This window comes from Mus caroli, unplaced genomic scaffold (assembly GCF_978045245.1).
Source record: "Mus caroli unplaced genomic scaffold, Mus_caroli_1 scaffold_6, whole genome shotgun sequence".
NCBI classification, from domain to species: domain Eukaryota; kingdom Metazoa; phylum Chordata; class Mammalia; order Rodentia; family Muridae; genus Mus; species Mus caroli.
The window spans coordinates 38,536,061-38,559,754 of NW_028227261.1; the positions used below are offsets into that span (position 1 = coordinate 38,536,061).

The window sequence follows — 23,694 nt, forward strand, 5'->3', positions numbered from 1 at the left end:
TGCGAGAGGGCAGGTAAACAGCACTGTCTACCCCACCACCTTGGAAAGCAGCTGTCGGTGGCTGGGGGTGGGGGGGCGGACCACGCCAAGGACTAAAGGCTGCAGCTTTGTGAAAGGTGGAGCTGCCTAGAAAGAGCCTGGGATGAAGGGGGAATGAGGATGGGAAAGTGAGGCCTTGGAGAAGCGGACAGTGCATAGTGGGATACCCCATTACAGTGATGGCCACTGTTCGAGTATCTGTTTAAAGTTCTCCCTGAAAGGCTCAGGAGCACAGATGGACCAACTTTAATTCTTGCACTTTCAGTAAGGGGAGGGTAAAGGCAGCTGTGAGGGATAACAGAACTGCTGCTGATCTGGTGGGGTGGGGACTCAGGCTGAAATGTAATTCGATTTCAACCAACTAAGAGATGTACTGACGTCATGAACTTGAGGGGCATCCAGTGGGCCCAGGATCTGGACAAAGGGTGAATAGAGAGTGGGAACTGACATCTGGCGCTTCCCTCACCCTGCACCCTGGGGCTGGGACACAGCAGACACAGCACTGCTGCCAGGAGACATCACTTGGCCTTCACATATGAGCACAAGGACATGCCTCCCCTCCAGGCCTCGGAGCAGGGCAGCAGGGGCAGGTCTGCATGGACCCTGTGCTCAGAGTTTGACAATCTGGTCTGAGACTTGGCTTTGTTTCTTCATATGCCATCTAGTCCCACCCCCCTAAGACTATTCTCTCATCCTGTGGCCTCAGGGCCTGAGCCTCTGGTTTCATTCCCTTGAGTTTGTGGGCAGCCAGGTGCTATACACTCTGAAATTAGAACATAGGGGTCCCAGTGTTCTTCTGCCCAGCCTTCATATGTACTATACCAAATAGGGGCCAAAAGGTGGGTGAGAGATGGGACAGAGACCAATAGTTTGAGAGTCTGAGATGGCTGTGGTGGCCCCAGAATGTAGCTCCGAGTGACCCAAAGCAGAAGCCTAGCTGGTTTAACAGTGAGTGGGTCTGCTGCCTTCGGCCAGGGGGTGGGGGTGGGGCGGGGCTTCAGCCCTCCTACCTGTGAGCATCACAGCCACTAAACTGGGCAGAGGTACAGGACCACCAAATAAACCTCACATTACTGACATTCAGGGTGGTGAGCAGAAAAGACAGGTGGGCTTCTCTATCCATAGATGCCAAGACCACCGAAGATTGTGGGGTGACTGCCTAAGCCCTGGTGAGGGAAACTTTCTTTACCTAGTCATTCACATCTGGTGGCTCCTTGTGAACAGAAGGGAAAAATATCTTCACTGTTTTTTTTTTTTTTTTTTGGTTTTTCGAGACAGGGTTTCTCTGTGTAGACCCGCCTGTCCTGCAACTCACTTTGTAGACCAGGCTGGCCTTGAACTCAGAAATCCGCCTGCGTCTGCCTCCCAAGTGCTGGGATTAAAGGCATGCACCACCATGCCCGGCCGTTTTTTTTTTTTTTAATTAATTAATTAAGTGTATATGAAAGACTCCAAAACTCCCAAAGGGAGGCACTTACTCAAGCCTCGGGTCAGCCGCGTACCCAAGAAGACACTGAGACCGGTACTTAAGATGTATAGAGAGTAAGATTTAATACAGCAACGACAAGAAAGCAAACAAAAAGCACATATACCAGATATCTGGGGTCGGATCTCATGCAGCCTGCAAGGTGCAGAGGAGATTCGGCGATTAGCCCAAACTTTTCACAAGCTTTTATAGGTAGGAGGCAAGGGGGGGAGCAGGGCAGGGAAAATACAGGTTTTACGTCACTAAGTGATTCAACCAAGGGTTTTTCCAAAGTGCTTTTGCAACCGCGTCCCACACTTTGGCCATGTACTTGATTCATTGGGACTGAGGTTTTTACTCACACCCTTATCTCAAAAATGTCCCTGGCACAGTCCTTAGTTGGGAGGGGTTGGACTGGGTTCGTTCCAGGAAACCCTTATCTCAGAAATGTCCCCGGAACAGTTTTCATTTGAGAGGGGGTCTGACTCTGGTGTGAGAGTTCAGAATGTACTCTGGGGTGAGAAGTTCTGGTGGTCAGTAATTTTCCTCTTTCATATATGAGTACCTTGCTGCTGTCTTCAGACACCAAAAGAGGGCATCGGATTCCATTATAGTTGGTTGTGAGCCACCATGTGGTTGCTGGGAATTGAACTCAGGACCCCTGGAAGAGCAGTCAGTGCTCTTAACCGTTGAGCCCTCTCTCCAGCCCTTCACTGTTTTAATAAATACATTCCAGTCACCTGCTGAGTGCCGGTGCCCTTGTTGACCACTGGAACAAGGCAGTGGATGAAGCAGACACATCCCTCCTGTCCTTAGAGTCTTAGATGAGGGAAACATAAAGATGTAGATGTGGTGACAACTCACGAACCCAGCCCAAGGCTTAAGTGTGGCTTTCTGGAAGAAGCCAATGTCCCTCAGCAAGCATGAAGCTGAAGGGTGGGTTATCATATAACTATGTACAAGAGCGTTTAAAAATTGAGTTTGGCTTTGGTTGGGCTAATGTGGAGGTCAGAATTAACCAGTCTCTCCTCATCCCATCTGTCTCTCTGTCTCCTTCACGAAGTTTGCAGGACTGACGACCAATTGGGCAGGAGATCTATATTTCTGGTCCAGTGACTGAGTTCCTTGCCTGAGATGAACGGGGATAGACCTGAGACGGGAATTCTATCTATCTGAGGGACAACTGAGACATAGCATAGAGAAGGGGCTTAGTACAAGGAGCTGGAGCTCACATGAGGGCCAAGGGGTGGAAAGAGGCAGGAGAAGGAAAGACCTAGTACTGAGCCGTGGAAATGAAGAGACGACGCGGGCAAAGTAATTGGAGAACCTGTGGTCATGGAGGGCAGGGTAGGCCGGTAAAGCCAAGGGAAAGAGCTGTTTCCAGAAGTCAGCGAAAAGGAGGTCAAAAATTATATGTTTTTAAACTGGGGAACTAAACAGTCAGAGTTCTGAAAAACAGACAAAATATATTTAAAGATGCATAAAAAATTGCAGCAGCTCTCCCACAGCACAACAAAATTACCCGTGGGTGAAAAACCACTGCCTTAGGAGTATTCATTTTGATCTATTTGTCATCTGGGCCGAAGTGCCCAGATTCTCGGAAGCCAGGCCTATTGCCTTATCGTACACCAGGGGGCGCAAGCGTACTGCTTGTGACTGCAGCTCCAAGACAAAAGCTGCCTTGATTTAGCTGTTCCCCTGAACTTGATCCTCAACCCAGATCCCTAAACCTAGCAGGTAACCATTGAGAATCCAGGAGCCTCAATAGTCCCCAGATCTTGTTTTTATTTCTCATCTGATTTTAAATTCTCAGGAAAATCGGAGAGATGCTATGCAGAGATCAGAGCCTTCACAAAGGATCTCACCTGATCCAGGCAGCAGAGGCCAGAAGGGTCTCACCTCTCATCTTAACGGTGAAGCCTCGTGGTGTGGGATTGGGAACAGAAAATGGCTGGCGTGGCCTTGATGACTTTCTAAGTGATAGTTTCACGGGAGGAGCCTGAGGGCTTTGGTGCCAAGGCTGGCTCTTGTTTGGAGATCACCAAGTCCCTATAATCACAACTTGGAATATAAATCTTCAAGCAGGTTATTGGTTTAGTCCATAGCAGTCCCTAGCACTGCACACACTGGACACGGTGGCACGTGCATTTGAATATGACGTGAGGTCAGTGAAATTCAGATGCAAGAGGATGGTTTCAGGGTGGTGTGGCTGTGGACAAGGAGTCTGGAATTCAATGCTAAGGCTTATACTGAACAGATCTTGAGACTGGGGAATCATTTATATCTGCTAGAATTAGTGTAGATGTTGGGATATTGGTCAGCCTCTGGGTGGGGTTGACCTCAGATCAGAGCACAGGGGAAGAGCAGTGTAGAGATAAAGGTTCGTGTGGAGTTTCTGTAAAGCCAGTCCTATCTCAGGTTGCACAATTATTAGAGTTGGATCAGATTATTGTACTAAAAGATCACTAAGAAGGGAGAGGTACTGAGATCAGTGTCTGTATTAGGGTGTGTTCCCCACCTCCTTTGGTGACCCAGTTCCAATTTTTCTATTGGAATTGAGAGTTTCAGCGTTGGAGCACTCAGCAGAGGGCTTGAGTCTGGTTCCCGGCACCCACACTGGGTTCCTCACACCCTCCTGTAACACCACAGGGTGAACATGCATATACAAGCACACACACACACACACACACACACACACTGGTGCACACACATAAATAAATAAATGAATAAATAAATAAATAAAAAATCTTCTTTAAAAATCAAGAATCCCATCAGGGAAATGTTCTTGTCTGGGATAGAAATAAAGCAGAGACTAGAAGACATGAAAGCATTGGGCTCCGGTGTGAGGCAGCTGCCTTAGCGTAGTATTTTCTTCGGTGTAAGGATCTCAATATCTATACCGGACTCCATTCAGAACAAGGGTTGGGGCTGCTATCAATATCAAACTTAGGCCAGGTAGAAGAAATGAAGCCATTTTTTTTTTTGTGTGTGTGTGTTCGAATCTGTAATTGGAGTCCATATACTATAGGCATTCAGTTAAAAAAAAATTATTACTTTTTCTGATTGCTAGGCAAATTTTAGGGTCTGGACTCAACATTAGGTTTAAAGGTGGCTCTGGGTTGGATTGGCGGCAGGGGACCCTAGAGAAGTTCATGTGAGGATTTGGGAGGGTCTGGACTTTTGTGTCTAAGTTTGGTTCTATCCACGCTCGTTCCTGAGGTTTAAGCTCAATTTTGGTGTTCCAGGCGGTTTAGACTTGGGGTTGGTCTGCAGCCTCGTTGGGCCTACAGCTCCACTCCTCTACAAGCGAGAGTGCACGAGGGGAGGGGCGGCGCCGGGGACGCGCACGGCAGGGGCAGGGACGCGGGCGCGGGCGGGCGGGCGCGCGCGGCTGGAGCTGGCGCGGGAGCGGTGGCGGCGGCGGCGGCAGAGGCGGCGGCTCCGGCTCCAGCTCCGGCTCCGGCTCCTGCTCGGGCGGCGGTGGAGGTGGCGGTGGCGGTGGCGGTGGCGGGAGAGGGCGACGGCGGCGGCGGACTGAGAACGGCGGCCTCAGCGGCTCGAGGGGGGACATGCAGACCGACGGCCCCCGGAGAGGCGGTGAGTGACCCCCCGAGCCCCCTTCGGGCCCCTCGATGCGCGGCCCTTCCGCGCCATCCCCACCCTGCCCCCGCGTCCGTGGAGCTGAGCCGGGGGCGGGCCCGGGGGCGCCCGGAGGCCGGGCCGCGCCCCCACCTGCCGCGCCCGTGATCTCGTCCGAGCCCCCGCCGCACCTGAGCCGCAGCCCGCACCCCCCGTGCAAAGTTTCCCCGCGCCGGTGGGCGCCCGGTTCCCCATCCGCCGCGGTCGCGCACCGGGGGCGGCCTTCAGCCTCCCCCGCCGGCCCCGGGCGGGTCCAGGCCGCCTCCCCCGTCCCACGGCGCCCCCTCCCCGCCGGCGGAAGAGCCGCAGCCGACGCCGGGGCTCACGGGCAACCGGGCGCACGTGCGGCCCCGGGACGAGCGGGGCGTGAGTTGCGAACCCCCCTTCCCTGGTCTCCGTGCGGAGCGCGGCCCGGGGAGGGGCCGGCCGGGCGGTCCCAACCCCCACCTCGAGCGGCGCCCTCGAGGCCCCAGAGCGGCTCGTCCCGGGAGGACCGGTGCGCTCGGACCCGCTCCGAAAGTTCACTCAGTCGCCTCCCGGCGTCCCGCCCCGTCCCGTCCCGTTCGGGTGTGCCCGGTCCCCAGTCTCTGCGCCCGGGTTTTCGTCTCGGCGCCTTTCTCGGTTTCCCTAGGTGTCTCCGGCTCCCTGTGTCGCTCATTGCCTCCCGATCTTCCTCCCTGCGGTCCCAGCTTGTCCAGCCGTGGGTCTCTCTCCCTTCCCAGTCTCTCCGTTTCTCTCCCCGAGTATCGGATTCTTTCTCCCTGGTCTTCCTGTCCTCTTTCCCCAGGTCTCCGTGTTCCCTTTCTTCAGGTCTCCCTGTTCCCTCACCCAGGTTTCCATGTTCCTTCTCCCCGAGTCTCCGTGTTCCTTCTCCCCGGGTCTCCCTGTTCCCTCTCCCCGGGCCTCTGTGCCTCCATGTCTCTGTAGCTCCCTCCTTAGGTGTCTCTGCTTGGTGTCTCTGAATCCCCCTCTGTCAGGCCCCCTCCCCCACTTCTCCGGAATGCGGCCCCTCTGGTTCTTCTTACCCCGGGAGGGGGAGGGGCTAGCCCTTCTCCCCACTTCTCCCCCTCCCACTGCAGGGCCCCTGAGTTGGAGCAGGTGGGGTGGGAGCTCTACCTGCCTGTAGCTGTGGAATGGGAGGGAGGACCACCCTGAGAGCAGCCAGGGCCGGCCTGGATAACCAAGGGTTGTTGTTGAGGAAGACTCCACTTGTGCTGCTGAAGGGCCCAGGGTGGCATCCTGAGTGACCCGGTGCTGGCTCTGGCCTGGGAATACGGGGAAGTATTTTCTGGTTGGTAGGCCTGGGGAAGGAAGGACAGTCAGTGGTAGTTCCTGGATGAAGGGGCCAGTCTGGGATCCTCTGGGAGGTACCAGGAACCTGATAGGATCCAGGGGAGAGGTCTGACAGGAAATCGGGGGGCAGTGGAGGGGGGTTCTGTTTTGGCTCCGTTTTAACTCTTGCTTCAGGGAGCGTGAAAATCCCTGTTTTTACAGATTATGTGGATATATGCCTAGGGCTCCAACGACTCTTTAAGAACAAGCCTTCACTCTCAGCCAGGGCTCAGGCCACATACCCCATAGGCCCCACCTTCCCACCTGCCTTCTGGGTCTCAGCTCACCCTCCATTCTGCCAGTGCACTTCACCGTCCCTGGAAGGAGGAGCCCCCTTGCAGAAACCCGCTGTGCTTGCACACAGGGCACACCTGTCTGTGTGTGCGCCCTGCACACTCAGTCTCAGGCCTTGCTGCACACATGCTTTCTTGAACTTTCTAATACAGTTCCTTCTTGGTTTTGTTTCATTTGAGTCACCATGGTCCTCTTCCCTTCCTCTAATGGGGACAGTTTAATAGGATCCTTCTCTTCTTGCAGCCACATCCCCTTCCCTCCGTCCAGGCCCATGTGTTTAGGGCTATGGGAAGAGGACTTTAGTTCTGGGTGCCAGAGAAGCAGTTTGCTGGGGGTGGGGTGAGGTGGACTGCAGCAAGGCTAGGTTGGCTGGAAACCTTGCCTTGTGAGTTGTATTGATGTGTAGCAAGATACTGTCCCCGGTGCTTTGTGCTGTCTCTATACTTCTTCCCAGTCACCTGTACTAGAGTCAGTTTGAGGACCTCAGTGGGAGGAGGTAGCCCCCAGCCTGAACAACCTCTGGGCACCAGCGTGACAGGGCAAGGAGATCCTAGTTTTGCAGTCCTAGTTTTGCGGGTCCTAGTTTCAGTCCCCTGTAGAATGATAATCAAGACTAGGGTGGGCCTCAGGGCTGCTATGAGAAGCCAAGAGAACTGTGCAGCTGTGGGAGTGAGCAGGCACTTCGTGGGGAAGGAAAAGTGAGTCGGTAACCTGTTATTGATTGCTGTCTGTGTGCCAGGCACAGGCCTAGGCACTTTGGGCCTGGCAGTCTTGCTTCCTGTGGGACTAGCAGCTGTGTAGAAAAGGAAGCCTCTCTTAGCAGCTGCTGAGATGGGTGACAAAATCAGCTGTCACTCCAAGCCAAAGTGAGAGGATTGGAGCAGTTCCTGTGTGACAGGGCAGAGTTGCAGGTTCAGTGTGAGACGAGTCTCAGAGACTACGGAAGGGCTCTCTGAAGTGGGCTTTGACAGATCAGTAGGAGTTTGCCAGCTGAAAAAGAGAAAGGATGCTTTGGATGGAGGGAAGGGAATTAATATCAGCAGCACTGAAAATAATGCAGTGGCAGGCCTTACATTGCAGGCTGGAGGCCCTGGATTCAGTTCCCAGCACTGCAAAATTAATTAGTTAGTTAATTAAAAAGTTTAGATGGTATGAGTAAAGATGGAGAGATGTTATCTTTTGCGGTGTGTTCAGAGACATAGCAGCTCACAGGACCTTGGATGTTCTGTGAGGTACTTGTGACTTCTGAAAACCCAGAGGGGAGAGGCCAGGAGCTTAAGGTTCGGGTGGAGACCGTGGGTCATGCTACAGCCGATTTCTTTCCTAGAAGATGGTTCTGGGCTATGGAAAGTTCTGGGTGGAGACAGTATTCCAAGTGAGAAAGAAGGATGGCGCGGCGCATGCAGAAAGTCAGGTGAGAGAAAGCTAGTTTGACAGGGAGGAGCAGCAGGCCACGGAGAAAGCACAAGGACAGGACAGGGTGGTGGGTGGGATGTGGAGGGAGGGAGGAGCCCAGGCTTTGCTGAAGTCCCTGAAGTAGGGCCTGGGGAGGAAAGGCAAAGGCCAGGTGGATGTTGAGCTCAGGCCCCGTGGGTTGTCTCTGAAGCACTTGAGTTTGGGTGAAGGTGCAGCTCCTACAAGAGGATTTGGTCTGAAGATAATGTCTAAGCCAAAGAAGGACATCCGGAGTTCATGAGGGCTAGGAGTGACTTCTCTCAAGCGAGACAGCTGTCAGTAGTGGCCAGGAGCCCACATTATGAACAGCTGGAGTTCGACTTGACCTTGAACAACTTGCTAACCATCTCTGAACCTCATGTCTCAAACGGGCATGAGAAAACTGCATGCCCCGTTGGGTTGTTAGGCAGATTAAAGGTAAGCACGGCGTGTTTGGGCCAGGGCCTCACGTCCTATATCGGCCGCTCAGTGGTAGCAGTTGTTTTGATGTTTGTGCTGAAAATAAACTCTTCCCTCAGAATCCATCACTAAGTCCCAGAGTTGTCTTCGGAAGCACACACTGTCCAGACAGAGGCACCTGCATGGCTGCCCTGGGCTGGGGCTTTACAGGTGGGGTGCTCAACCAGGCAGGGCTTGTCCCCCAGCCTCCTGGTCACTGTGGGACTGTGTTTTGTACCAGTGTATTTGACCTTCAGGGCACAGGCAGGTGTGAGAAGGCTGGAGGTGGGGCCCTGGAGAAGAGAGTTCCTGAGGTGGATGGCGAGGGTTTCTGAGGAAGGGCATTTTCTGTGGTGGTCTAATGCCCTCTTCCTCCTAAGATTCTTTGTTCTGCTTTTGGCTCCAGGGTCCAGATGTACCAAATCTCTGTGCTCTGGGTCTGAGAGCTCAAGTTTATTTCCTTGGCTGTGTATTATCTGCCGCTTTCTGGGGACTGTTTGTGGTGCAGCCCCAGGCCTGCCTGGAGGTTGCTTCAGTCCCTGTCTGTGCTCTGGGTTTCTACTTGTTCCTGGTCCCACTGGTGGGCCGGGTTTCAGCCTGGCTGGCAGGTGACGCAAAGCCCAAGCAAGGCCAGCCAGGTTGATGCAAGGGCCTTCCTTCTACGCGATCTGATCCCTAAGCCTGGCCAGAGACCTTTCTGGGTTGAACTCGTCGAGATTCCTCACTGAAGTCATATCCAGTTAGACCCAGTCCGTCTTCCAGATGCCTATGTCAGTTTGTTCTCTGGGTAGCTGCCCATCCTGACTGGTCTAGCCTTTGTCCCCTTGTGGGTTTAGAGTAGCTGGTGGTGACTTGATAGTCTGGGTTGGGGCTCTTTGATCCTGGACTGGTGTGGTCCAGAGCACTGTTCTAGAATACTGCCGTGGGCTGTTCTGTGTTCCCTGGGGTCTTAGTAGCCTTGAGGTCCTGTGTGTTTCAGAGACCTGCCTCATGGCTCCTGCTTTAGGTAGGGCCTGTCCCTGTCATCAGGCAGGAGGTCTGGTGCTGCTGGCATGGGGCGTGCCACCATGTGGTGCCTTGAACACTACTCCTCTGCCTGGGTTCCTGAGCAACGGTGGTGCTAACAGCCCCATGGCAAGCATTGTGACGCTGGGCAGGCATCTCCAGACAAACGGGCCTTTGAGTTTGCAACTCAGGAGCTGGTTTCTCTGGCCAGACCTGCTTGGCAAGCCTGCTGCCGGAGAATGTTGTGGAGAAATGCAGTAGACTGGGGGAGTAGGAAGTCCATACTGACATGCTAAGGCCCAGGGCCTTTGGTTCTGGTCTGGCAGGGGGTGGCTGGGTCGGTAGAGGCTGGGTTGGTGAGATCTGGGTGAGGCAGTGTCTTTTAACCTACGAAGACTCCCTAACTTTCCAAAGGTGACCAGTCTAAAGTGAGGACAAAGGCTAGAGAGAGAGAGTTCAGCAGTTAAGAGCACTGGCTGCTCTTGCAGATGCCTGGGGTTTTGGTTCCCAGCACCTACATGGTGGCTCACGACCTTCCATAACTCCAGTTCCAGGAGATCTAATGCCCTCTTCTGAACTTGAGCCCCCCTCATATATTTACAGAGATGGTACACATATGTAATACAGGCAAAACACTCATACACATCAAGTAAATCTTTTAAAAAAAGGTGAAAGCAAGGACAGGTGTGTGTGGAAGTTGTTAGTCTGTGGACGGTGAGGAGCATCAGTCCTGGGTCGGTGAAGAACCAGGTGGCAGGACTGGGAGTGTGGGGTGAGGCTGCAGGATGCTCCCCGTGGGTACCAGCGGAGTAGCTGAGCTACTGATGAGATGATAAGGGGGTGGCTGAGCTCTGCCCCACCAGGGCTGTGCACAGTGCTAGTGAGACCTCAGTAATAGTTTTAGAAGGAAGGGGCGGGGCTCGGATGCGCCGTGCGTGCCAGTGGAGGAGGCATCCAGGGGCACACCTTCATTTTAGAAATTACAGAGAAGCAGAAAGTCAAAAATAAATATTGCTCCTGAAGCTTCTTTGAAGGCTGCTGTGTGTGCTGGGGCGTGTCCTCCAGGCTGGGCTGTTTCCTGGGAATTCACCTTCTCACCATGCATTGACTGAGCTCCTACTATGTGCTGGGTTCCCGCTGGGCACTGGGGGTAGTGAGTTGAGCCAGGCAAGTGTGCCCCATGTGTCTAATGAGCTTATTTTGATGACTCAGAGTCACGTCAGTAAATAAATAACGTTTGCGGCCACTGCTTTGAGGTAGAGTCCAGGCATGAACTTGACGATGTCATGGAAGGCTTCCCAGAGACGTGTAGGATCTGAACTCTGAATGCTAACTGGTCAGCATGGGCAGGGCAGGAGAAAGTAGGGCACACTGAAAGATGGGAAGAGGGTGCTCTTGTGGCTGGCAGGTGGGTTCCAGAGGTAGGTGGGTGACTGCTCTCCTCCAGGATCACTGTGGAATTCACACTCATGGTCTCACTTGGCCTTGAGTCACTCCTGGGTATAGGGAAGTGGACAGATGGGCAGGCACATAGTAGGTGCTTCAGGAACATCAAACAAATGCAGTGAAGTAACCAGATAGGTATTTTTACTAAATGGGGATCAGCCGGCACCCACAGATCTGTAGCCTGCTTTCCTTTCCCCTGCATAAACAGTTTCAAAAGTCTGTCTGTGTCGGTTTATATTCTGCCTTGATGAAATTCTCAATGTTTTCTCATCTTTTCATCCCTGTCCAGGAAGGAGCGGAGGCCCTGGTGCCCTGCCCTCAGTGCTGACTGCCCAGCGAGAGTGACTGGTATAAGCAAGCAGAGACCCGGTGAGTGTGCCCCAGTGTGTGGCCGGGGCTGCAGAGGTGGCTGTGGGCCGGGCTCAATGACATGGATTTTGCTGTGAGATCCATATAAAGTTGTGGATGGGATGTCCTGTGTGCACGTGGCTGAGAGACGCTAGGGTGGGATGAGGGAGAGAAGGGAGCTGAGCGTTGTTTAGGGAGGTGGGAAAGACAGACCACCACCATGAAGGGTGGCGGGGTGGGACGTGAGGGAGGGGAGCTGTCTGGCTAGTGTGGGGGACAGAGGTTGGTGGGGAATGATGAGGTTCATCAGCTGCTGTAGGTGTGAAATAGGCTTCCGGATGACACCAGAGTCTGCCTGCTTCTCCATTCCCCATGTTTCTGTATGGAAAACAGACTGCCTGTGAACTGAGGAGTATGGGAGGAGGAGCAGGGTACTCAGGGCGGTGGGCTGGAGCTGTAGGGAACAAGGTTAGGCAGTTAGTTAGGAGTCTACATGGTGGGTTTGGTTGTGAGGCCGGAAGGCTGTAGATGTCTGCCTCAGGGGGCTTTGGAAGAAGGAAAGTTTCTAAAGCAACAATGTTCTTACACTCTTCTGTCACTTCATTCACGGAACACTGGCAAGTGGCACCTCCTGCAAACTAGAGCAGCAGACAGAGCACGCCCCGTGGGCATGATTAGATCTGCATTTAAAGCTGGGCAGTGGTGGCCCGCACTTTAATCCCAGCACTTAGGAGGCAGAGGCAGGTGGCTCTCTGAGTTTGAGGTCAGCCTGATCTCCAGAGTGAGTTCCAGGACAGCCAGGGCTACGCAGAGAAACCCTGTCTCAAAAAAACAAGCAAGCAAACAAACAAAAATATCATTTAAAAAAGGATTGTTTTTATTTTATGTGTATGTTTGCCTACATGTATGCATATATTTCCATGTGTATGCCTGGCACTCGTGGCGGCAGAAGAGGGGCATTGGATCCATTACAGAGTGTTGTGAGCCACCATGTGGGTATTGGGAACTGAACCTGGTTCGCCAGCAGGAGCTTTAAAACACTCTTAACTGCTAAGCCATGTCTCCAGCCCCAGGTTTGCATTTTTTGTGAGCTAAAGGCACCATTGGCTTGTGTTCAGGATGAATTGGAAGGAAATGATGGAAGGCAGGGTGCCCACTGAGAGGATGGGAGTTAGTTGGGATAGATAACGGAGGGGCGAATTCAAACTCCCCACAAGTTGGGTGTTTAGAATGAAGAAAGGGCCTTCAAGGGTTTGCTGACCTGGATAACAGGGTGTCCTTGAGCTTGGTGGGCCTTTCTTTGTAAGCTTGAAGACAAGACCCATGCCTCCGGCCATCACCCTGTTCATTGGACAGTTCGAGATAGATGGTTAAACAGAGGAAGCCATGACAAAGATTGATGTGAGCAGAGTGAAGAGGCTCAGCAGGGAAATGTGCTTGCTGCCTGACTGTCCGCGTTCCCTTCCCAGAACCCAGTGGTAAACGTGGAAGCGGAGAGTTGACTCCACAGAGCTGTCCTCTGACCCCTGAGTAACCGCACACAATTAGAACGAAAACAAGAAATGGATCTGGTCTCGATGGAGAGGAATGTGGATGCTGTGGGTGGTCACACTTGGTGAAATGGGCAGTAGGGTTATGTGGAAGGACAGAAGGGGGCTGCCATAGGCAGGAAATGTCAGCTGGGGAGGACGGGGGTAAGGAAACCATGCGCCCTTCTGTCCGTCCTCAGGTGAGGGGGCTGATCTGCTTAAAAATCCAGAAGAGGCTGGGAAAGAAGAGCCCTTTGAGCTCTGGGATGCTGCTTGTTAATGGCTTGTCTGGAGGGTGGAGATGGGGTGTGTATGGATGGGGCCCCGCTCCTGGAGGCTGAGTTAATTTGGGGGTAGAGAGATGCTTTGAGAGTCTACAGACCAGGAAGGTGCTGATGTGAACATCAGGCAAGCTAGGATAGGACTGCCTGTGGTTGAAGGTGTAAGTGATTCTTAGGGGACTGTGTTCTAGAGCTGAGTCAGCCTGTAGGCCAAGGGCTTGTCATGTGTCAGGGTTTCTCAGTTGTGGTACTGTGACCTTTCTAGACAAGGTGATACTTCTTTGTGTGTCTGGTCTGATGTTGTAAGATGTCACAAGTATCCAGGGATTCCTCCCATTAGATCCTAGCTAATACCACCTACCTCTATCCCCAGTCCTAACATTCAGAGATGTCTCCAGATATTACCTCACGTCCCGTGGCAGGGCAGAGCCACCCTGGACTGAGAATCACTGGTTTGTATTGCCTCTTGTGATTTCACTAAATATCTATACAACCTGGAAACCTAGGGGGAGTCACTTGGAAGGTGTGTTTATGGATCACTTCAATCCGGTTCTGAAGTGGGCAAGAGGAGGCAGGAAAGATGGTGAACACTAATCTAAGGGATCCCTCCCCACACCCCCAAAAGGCTGAGGGGTTGTAGCTGTAGAAAGAAATCTACTTTGATTTTTGTTTGTTTCATAACGAGGCCCTTGTTAGGTTCTTGGCTGCCACTCACAGAGATTTTGACACCTGTGGTTTCCCCTTTGACTTCCCCAGACATACAGAAGCTGAGGGCTACAAAAAGGGCCTCAGTGTAGTTAGAGGATCCCTAACACTGGAGTGGGAGGGGATGTTGTTCCTGGCTGTTCACATGGAGTCTGGCAGCCCGGCTGGAGGAGGTAAGACAGTCTCAGGCTCTTTCCTGCCAGCCACCTTCTCTGGGCCTGGGTCAAGGACAAGGTTGTGATTTAGTCCCATCATAATCCAGCAGTTGGGTTGGTGAGAGTTGGACCCATTCTGGTTTTCCCTTCCCAAGTGTGACAAGGCTTCAGCGGCGGAGGCTGCAGTACCACTCGGTGAACTGTCCAGGGCATGACAAAAGGGCTCGGTTAGCTGCCGCCACAGGTTAGAAGATGAACAGCTCACAGTTCTTCCGCCCCATGTGCAGCTTGTCGCTTAAGCCCTGGCCAAGCACACTGTAAAACCCCGGATGCCCCCTCTTCTGCCCATGGCCATGTTTGGTCTCCAGTCTCCTGGGAGCCAGGGTCCTGGCCTGAAGAGGAGTGGTGAGGGAGGCTAGAGGAACAGGTGGTATTTGAAGACTAATTAATATTTGTGAATAATAATCCATGCCCACAGGAAACAAATCAACCTGTGTTTGCATATTCATGAGGGGGGCCTTTAGAATGATCCCAGATGTTTTCCATCCGGGAATCCCTGGGTCCTGGCGTCACATGGTCTCTTGGGGGTCCTCTTTGGCCTTGGCAGGGATGGCTAGGGTGGATCTCATGGAAGTGACACACATTTTCCATGAGACACATATGCGACTCCTGTGGCTTGGTGTGCCTGCTGATCCCTCTTTCCTCAGAGCAGTGGTTCCCAGGCTCTTTGGTTTCACACACAGTTCAGTTTCCAAAAGTGCTTACGGCCAGACAGGGGGTTAGCAGGTTTTTTTTTTTTGCCAAGTAAGGACATTATAAAAAAAAAAAACCAACAACAACTGCTATCTGCTGTCCCTATCACTTCATACAAGAAAGGATATTTTAGCACCAAGGACAAAATTTGAGAATAAAGGACATTTCTTCCTAAGAAAGGGCAGTTGGCAGCTTTACAGTGGTGTAGCAAGGAAAAGAGATATATCAAAGCCATTCTGAATGTAGAAAAATTACACTCAATTATATCCTATAATATCGTATGGCACATAATTGTTTTCCTGACCAAGTATGTCAGTTCGGTAGAACTGGCGGTCCTCGGTGCAATTCACAGATAAGCTTGAGTGTCCGAGGGTTTAGGCCTTGAGTCTATCTGAATTGTCCCGGGCACAAGCTCATCTGTCCATGCTGGTGGAGTGACTATCTGTTCCAAGTACCGCTGTGTTGGGTGGGTGCACGAAGCCATGGCAGTCCAGCAAGGCAGACTCGTTCTGCAGGGGACCTGGAGACCAGGGTGTAGGCAGGACCAACATCTAGACTTTTAAGCCCAAGCGTGGGACTCAGGGTGCTCACCTCTCTTCTGATGAGGGAGGAGGCCCTGGAGCTGGGAGCAGCCTTGAACTGCCTGACACCAGCATAGGCTCTGTGCCCAGAGTCCAGGGGTGGGAGTTGCTGAGAAGGAGAGGCCCTGACTCGGGAGACTGTGTAGTTGCCAAAGCAGTTCCCTGTTCGTCCCTGGGGTCTTCTGGTGTTTCTAGTTGTCTGTGGCCTTGCGTTTAAGGACCACTGGAAGCAGCTCTCTTTGGGGGGAGATGTCTAGATTTTTCAACTGAAAAAAGAACAAGGTTTAACTATATCCTGTGTATGAGTGTCTGCCTGCCTGTGTGTCTGTGTACCATGTGTGTGTCTGGTGCCCACAGAGGGCAGAGGAGGGCGTTGCATCCCCTGGAACTGGAGTTGGACAGTTGTGAGACGCCCTGTAGGTGCTGGGAAAACTTATGCAAGTCTTCGGGCAGCCTGTGCCTTTAACTCTGAGCCAACTCTCTGACCCCTGTTTTCACCTCGTCTGCCCATTTGCGACACCGTGGAAGTGTATACAGTGTTCTGAACACTCCCCCTGACATACATAGAGGATCTTGAATCCCCGAGTAAGAGCCGCCGGCCTTTGCTATGCTGGGAATTGGGCTCAGATAACACTTGTGGCCAGATTTTCACTTACCTGTTCTGGGAGTGAGACACTATGGTGGCTTTACTGAGAGGAGCTTTGCTCCCCTTTAATAGTTAATATCCACATCCCCATCCCATGTCTGTGACACCTCTGGACATCCCTGTGATGCCCTTATCAGGCAGCTGTACCCGCAGATGTCTGTACCCTCTGTGTACCCCCACATGATGTCTGGACCAGACGCTGTTACCATGATGTTTGCACCTGGGAGTTAACCATGCTGTGATTGCTGTACTAAGGCAGCTACAGAGGATTAAGGCTCTGTAATTGTACTGGGGAATTGTGCCCCATGATGACTGTGCTGTGCATTTTTGTACGGCGTAACATCTATTCTGTCTCATCCCTTTATGTCTGTACCAGGGAGATGTGTCCCCATGACACTGGTACTGAAGATTATGTCCATATGGTGTCTGTGCTGGGGGTGGGGAGCGTGCCTGGAGTACCTGAGCACAGAAGTTAAACTCCGGCTTTTGTGATGTCTCACCCACGAGACCTGCCTCGACCACTCTGCCTGACTTGTGGGGTGTCACACTTCTGAGTTGTAACCGTGGTAATGGTACCAAAGCAAGAGTCCTATCTGAATACAGTGTTCCCATGGTAACCTGGCCAAGGCAGTTCATCACCTGGTGTCCTCATAGCCACACTAAGATAACTATGGTGCTGTGATGAACAAGCCCAGATAAGACTTTAACAGAATTAGAACCCCTATCCTGACATGGCAGTGTGTGACCTCACTGTGGGCTGACCCACCTCAGCTCTGTGGTCCCTCAGAGGAACTCCTGGCCTGGAATTAGGAGTTCTGGACACTATGTCCTGTCCCTGTAGCGTTATGGCTCTTGCTGCTTATCCCTTGCTTACAGATTGGGTAAGCGTCTAAGACAGGGAACATCTCCCCTTCCCAATGGTCAGTAGCTCCTCACTCACTTCACAGCCCCACCTGCCTTACCTTTGCCCATTCACCTCATGATCGTGGCTATCCTAAGTTCAGATAAGGGTTCAAGTCCCAGGGAGGGGCAGAACTGTGCTTGAACTATCCCTCTTGTTCACCTGTCCTCTCATTTTGAAAATTCTCTTAGCCCTATAAGGGGCCCATTGGGTCCCAAGTTGTAGTGAGAAATTTGTGAGGTTTTTGTTTTTCAAAAATATAGAAATATTATGGGAATGTTTTTGTTTTCATCCCAGGTGTGGGGTAGGTGTGGCTTCAGACTGTCCACAGCAGCTGACTATGATTTGCCTCATGCTTTAGCAGGAGCATGATTTTTGCCAGTGGCAGATAGCTTCTGCGATTGTATGATATTTGGAATTTGGGGGTCTTTTCAGAGGGTATTAATTTGTGGAGAGGTGGGGTGGGTTGTTGGTTGGTGACTGTTTGTTAAGTAGTTGTGCGTAAAGAAGGAACGAGAAGACATTAGATATCCTGACTGTGAAGATTAAACTTGCCCCAAGAAGCTCAGCACCCCATTCAGCAGGAAGCTCTCTAGTGAGATTTTGCCCTTCCTCCTCTACCCTTTTTCTCTCTCCTATGTTTAGAGGATGAAAGGGTGGCAAGAAGGGCAGAAGAAAAAAACCCCACAAAATAGCAAAGGTCCAACTACACTAAGTTGTGTCCGGGATCACTCCTCCATTAGACCCTGTTGTATTTTCAGAGCATGGGTGAAGCCTGGCCATGCACCCGTGGCCTGTATGTAGCAGTGTGAGCAGAATTGGTGGGCCCTGCTGCATGTCACCTAAGCCCCCAGACAGGCAACGTGGCACAGGAACCTTTAGAAGCTCACCCTAGGTACATAGTGTGGCCACTTAAGGCTTCTGCATGGGTTTGCAGAGTGAGAAAGGCATGTAGACAGGAGGGTGAGCAAGGTCTGGAAGGCTTCGGTTAGCCCCAAGCACAGCCCTCCCCCATCTGCTCTGGACACCCGGAACAAGGGAAGAGGAAACATGGATGTTGAAGCTCAGGCTCTAGAATTCCAATCCACAGCCTCTTTATAGTTTGTCTTTGGGATAGGAAGGTGCCATGGGAATTAGGTAGGTTGAGAGTGACCGGGCAGGACAACTGTAACTTGTAGAGAGCAGTCCTGGCGAGCCCCAACGGGTTGTGGCTTTGGCTGTGAGCCTCTGACGACGTGGAACCAACTACTGCTAAGTCTGTGTACTGGGCTTTTCCTGAGTGTGCCGGGGTCTGGCCACTTGCTTTCTGAGGAAGGGATGCCCCAGGGACTAAGATGGCCCTGGACGGTGTAAACCTGCCTGGCTGCTCTCTGTTCCTGTCTCTGCCTTGGTTTTGTTTGGGTTTTGTCCCAACCTGTATGTATCTTTGACTCCATTTCCCTGCCCTCATCCCCTTAATGGTGTGAGCCGGAAACTCACAATCTGGAATGGACCTGCCTCGTGCTAGTTTCTAACTAGCTTTCTTCCTCATCCTGGCGCTTAGAGGATGCCCTGAAGGTCTCTGCACTCTTTCCATAGGATGGTTGACCTTCAGTGGTGAGGGAGTTTGGGTAAGCCATTGCATGGTCCAGTGTGGGACTGCTGAACTGTCTGAATATGGGCAGTGAGGGTGGGTGGGAGTGGGGTAGGGAGGAGCATGTGCAGTGGGGACTCCGGGGGACACAGGCTAATTGGCTCTGCCTTTCTCTCCATTACAGGTGGATTGTCTTAGGCTGTGGCTGGCTGTGGAGCTAGAACCCTGGATGGCTCCCGAGCCAGCCCCAGGGAGGAGGATGGTGCCCCTCGTACCTGCCCTCGTGATGCTTGGTTTGATGGCAGGTGCTCATGGCGACAGTAAGTCTGACTCCTCCTCATACAGATACATCATGTTGTTGAAAATCGACTTAGCTCCTAGCAGGTCTCTAGAATGCAATACGGGACCAGGTCCCAGGAAAAAGAAACAGGATGACCATAGAAAACCCTCTAGTCCTCCTGCCCTAGAGACCTGCACTGGGAAAGCACTCTTCTAGGGAGTACCTGCTCCTACTTCCTCTGAACATCCTGCTGAGCACCTGGGTATCCCGTAGGCTCTGCACAGTGGTGCATGTCTAAGCGTGACCCTGTTATATAGAGCTAGGGAGCCGTGTCTTCGATTCATGTGATCTTTGTGTGACGTGCATAGGCATGTACTTTGTCCACGTTGCAGATCTCTGTAGAAGGCCCGGAGCAGAAGGAAGCAGGGTACCCATGTGTGCAGGTCCAGGGAGGATTCAGAAGCAGTTACCCATATCCTTCCCTGAGGCAGGCCTGCAATCCCTGGAAAATAGGGAAGGACTGTGTCACTTGGCTTGCAGGAAGGAGAGAAGGGGCAGGGAATGAAACTGAGTCTGTGTGTTTGTGTGTTGGGGGGGGATGATTTGTCCCCTACTCCAATCCAACTCTGAACTTTGGTCTCTTCCCTGCTGCTGCCCTTCCCCCTGCCTGGCACTATAAGACTGGCCATAGCCCGCCCTGTCACCATGGTTACCACTGCTTGGTTACTGGTAGGAAGGCGGAGCACAGGACAGGCTTAGCCAATCTGCAGACTGGGGGGAGGGGCAAGGTCGGAGCTGAGGTCCCTTGGGGGGAAGGGGCTATTCCCAGCCTGTCCTGAACCCAGAGGCAGTCCAGGGCCAACCCAGGGGTCAGGCCCCAGGATAGCAGGCCATAGGGATCCCTCTATCCCCTCTGGGTCTCTAGACAAGAGCCTTGTCCCACCAGGGCTCTATCTAAATGGCTCATTAATAATTCAGGAGCCGGTCATAGAAGAGGGTGGCCCTGGAGCACCCCTCCCTTTGTCCTCAGAGGCTGGGCCCTGGATAAGGGAGAATGGGAGGGAGAGGGCCTTTCTCTGGAGAGTCTAGCCAGTGGGGTGCAGGGCTAGGGGTCTAGAAGAGAAGTCAGGTGGAAAGCCTTAGAAAGGGGGAGTGTGAAGGTGATCCTTAGCCCTGGCTGGGGCTGCAGAGGCAGCAGAGGGAAGTGAACTGGGGCCCAGCACCCTAGGTGTGTGACTGGCATTGACATGGTGAAGGACTGTTGTCACTCTTCTCAGATAGTCTCAGGGCCCTGACAGCAGGGGAGACATGCCACTGAGTTTTGAGAAACAGTGAGGCCTAGGAGAATAACTGCCTTCTCTATCTTCCCTCTGACCTAGCACACCCCAGCCTGCGCCCGTCCGTCCCACCATCCTGCCTGTCCCCTGGTTTTCTCTGTGACTGGCATTACTGTCCACCTGGTCACCAAGTCAGAAAGCTGGGCCTTCTGGCAGCTCCTCTCCCCCTTCCACCCCCCCACCCCCCACCCTGTGTGATCCGTCCCCAGGTTCTGTGGCCTCTAGCTTCTGAGTGTCTTTGGAATGCACTCTTCGCTCTCCCTGCCCCCTTCTGCCAAGCCTCCTTCGGCTTCTGCTTGAGTTTGAGTGTGCACCAGGGAACCTTCTGATGGTTCCCTGCCTCCAGTCCTATTCCTCTGAACCCGTTCTCTAGTCTACAGTGGGAATTGGGTTGTGTCTCTTTGCTCCTCAACTGCCTGGAGAGTGAGCTTTAGTGTCTGACTCTCTGCTACCCTACCCTCCACCTGCCCCGCTGTGCTCTCTCCTTTCGGCTGCACAGAGCTCTGTGTCCAGGCATCCTTTATGCCTTCTGTTTGCACTCTCGCATTCAGGTGTGATGGCGTGGGCCTGTATTCCTAGCATTTGAGAGGTGGAAGCAGGAGGATTAAGAGTTCTAGAGGATCTTGGCTCTGTAGTAAGTTGAAGACAAGCCTGGGCTACGGTGACTGTCTCCAAAAACAAACAAGGTGTGGAGGGGGTGTGTTTTCCCTCCCTTTACATGACCAGAACTGACTCAACTGTCACTGCTTCCTGTAGCAGTGTGGTCATGCCCTGGTCCTCTGCAGTCCTAATATGCTCTCGTGGCGCTTCGCCCTCAGTCTGTCTGCCCTGGCAGGCTGAGAGTTTAGACATTTCCAGCTCAGGGTCTAGAGGGGGTTGGTGAATAAGTAAAGGGGGCAGGACAGTCCTGACCACCATAGGAGTTGGGGTCAGTGAGGGGAAGCTGCTTTTAGGGCAGAGTTCCAGGATCTTCCTGCTGGCACCTTGGTAATTTGGTTACAGAGACCAGGCAGGGACTTGATGGTGGAAACCACGTGAAGAGGCTGGGACCCTGCCTCTGCTAAGGGTGAACCCTAAGGTGCTATGACTTGGGCACTGTCCCAGGCCAAGAGCCGTCAGCTAGGGGCTGTGGTAAGCCAACCTTAGGAGTCAGGGTCTGCCCTCCTAGCCTACCTTTAAATTACTCTCATTTTTTTTGAATCTCCCCCCATCGTGACCAGTCTTGGACTGAACTTGCAAGACTTCTCACTAGGGGCAAGCAGCCAGACATGGACAGGGCTGCTGCAGAAGGCAGGGCGGGTGCCCCCAGAGAATTGACGACCAGAGCAGTGAAGCGCAGAGCGGACAAATGTGTTTCTATAGGCCTCTTAACGAGACAAATGAATGGGGGCCCTGGCCTCAGAGGGGAGTGGAGAGAAGCAGGGGAGAGAAGCAGCTGCCAAGAGCTAGCCTGGAGGCCTAGCAGTGATGCCTAGTCAGTTCCAGTGGAAACCTGGATACGAAGGGATGTTGCTTGCATGCACGGACCCTTCTGGAACCTCCCTCACCTCATCTCTCCAACCCAGGGTATTGTGCCTTCTTGGGAGGGAAGATAGAGATGGATGTGGGCATAGAGGTGGTCTTGGTCCAGCCCTCAGGCAGAGGTTTCTGCTGACCTCATGTGGTAGGTGCTAGGAGAGAAAGAATCTGCCTAGACCCATCACAAGACAGAACCCACCGAGCTGGGCACACGTCTGTGAGCTAACAGATCAGTGGGGGCAGGTTGGGGCAGCGCTGGCACAGGCAGCAGCCTGATTATCTTGAGAGGCTTCCTGGAAAAGAGGGCCCCTGAAGATGAGTGGGCATTTGCTAACATAGAGGATTGCCCAATGAAGGAATGAGGCTGGCAGAGTCATGCCCCTGCCCTGGCCTTCTGAGCTTACGAGAGAGCCAGAGTGAGGCCTGAAGACAGCACAGGCCAGCGACGGGATCCCCCAAGACCAGGTGTACGTTGGGTCCTGGCTATGACCAGGTTATTTGCAGGCATTAACGCTGAGCAAGGTGCTTGGTAGCTGAAGGGGTCAGTGATATGAAGCAGAGATGCAGGAAACTGAAGAGTATATGTATGTGTGTTGCCATCTCTCCTTCTCCAAAGCCCCTATCTTGGAACATGGCAGGGCCCTCCCCCTCATGTTTATGGGTGGCCCGTCTAGACCCTGCCCTCTGGAGCTTCCGGCACAAGTGCTTTCTCTGAGCCTGTTTTCCTATTGCACAACAGGGGTAATCACTCCTACCTGTAAAGGTTAACCGAGGTCACATGGGCAAGGCACCTGGCACCTATTAAGTTCTCCCCCTGTTGCAGTGCCTCCTGGAGCCAGGATTGCCCTTGAGTGGATAGGGCTGGGGGAGGCTGCCAGGAGCAGTCACAGGAGCTCATTAAGTCCCCAGCTCATTGAGTCTCCAGCTCAGAGCCACTCAGGGCCTGGGAAATCACCTCTCCAGCAGCTCCCCTGCCCTCGTGGCCCTAAAGTGCTGTGTGTGCCTCCTCCGTGTGCAATGCTGTTTGTGTGCCTGTGTGCATGTGCTTCTCAGGGGAGGCACAAAATAGCAATCAGTCTCCCCATGGAGGAGCCTTGGAGGTGGCCCAGTTTAGCCGTCTCTGGAGTTGCATGTCTGCATGTCTCCAGGGGCTGTGCCTCCCTTTAGCCCAAGCCAGCCCCTCTCTCTGGTAACTTCCTCTCATGTACAGGGTCAGCGGTTGACATGTAAAGCATGGCCCAGGGTATCCTACTGTGAGTAGCTGCCCACGGGGTTGGGTGACACAGCAGGTAACTGTGACACAAAGCTGCTCCTTGCTTGTTCAGATGACACCCTGTTTTCTGGTTCAGAAGTTTTGCTCATAGACCAACAAGATGGCTCAGCAAGTAAAGGCACTCAACCACCCATGGCGCGTACACACACACACCACCATCACCATCACCACCACCACCATCACCACCACCACCATCACCACCACCACCAGCACCACCACCACCAGCACCACCACCACCACCACCAGCACCACCACCACCACCAGCACCACCACCACCACCAGCACCACCACCACCACCACCACCACCATCACCAGCACCACCACCACCACCACCATCACCAGCACCACCACCAGCACCACCACCAGCACCACCACCACCACCACCAGCACCACCACCACCACCACCACCACCACCACCAGCACCACCACCACCACCACCACCACCACCACCACCACCAGCTGATAAGGCCCAAGGCAGGGTGGCCGCAGTAGCCTGGCTTTGCCTGCCTGCCTGCCTGGCACCCCAGCTGGCAGTGGGGTGTGGGCCAGGCTTCCACAGTCTGGAAGAGGGGCTAATAAAGGATGCAGGGTACACACAGAGGCAGGCCTGGATTGTGAGCAGGCTCAAGCTAAGTTCTCAGCCGAGTGCTTGCTTGGCCTCTGGCAAGTGCATACAAAACAAGATCCTTGCTGGAATGGAA

At 53.1% G+C, this 23,694-nt stretch overlaps 1 protein-coding gene across 4 annotated transcripts in view; it reads left to right on the plus strand.

The window, feature by feature from the left end:
* The first annotated feature begins 4,909 nt into the window (after window positions 1-4,909).
* The window catches only part of Ptprf (protein tyrosine phosphatase receptor type F), an 83,007-nt gene continuing 64,222 nt past the window's right edge, over window positions 4,910-23,694 (plus strand). For all 4 annotated transcript variants that reach the window (XM_029475899.2, XM_021159518.3, XM_029475901.2 and 1 more), the window contains exons 1-3: window positions 4,910-5,101; window positions 11,403-11,482; window positions 18,770-18,905. In XM_029475899.2, the coding sequence (XP_029331759.1) occupies window positions 18,815-18,905 (91 nt within the window). In that variant the 5' untranslated portion in view covers window positions 4,910-5,101; window positions 11,403-11,482; window positions 18,770-18,814. The remainder of the gene's footprint in view (window positions 5,102-11,402; window positions 11,483-18,769; window positions 18,906-23,694) is intronic.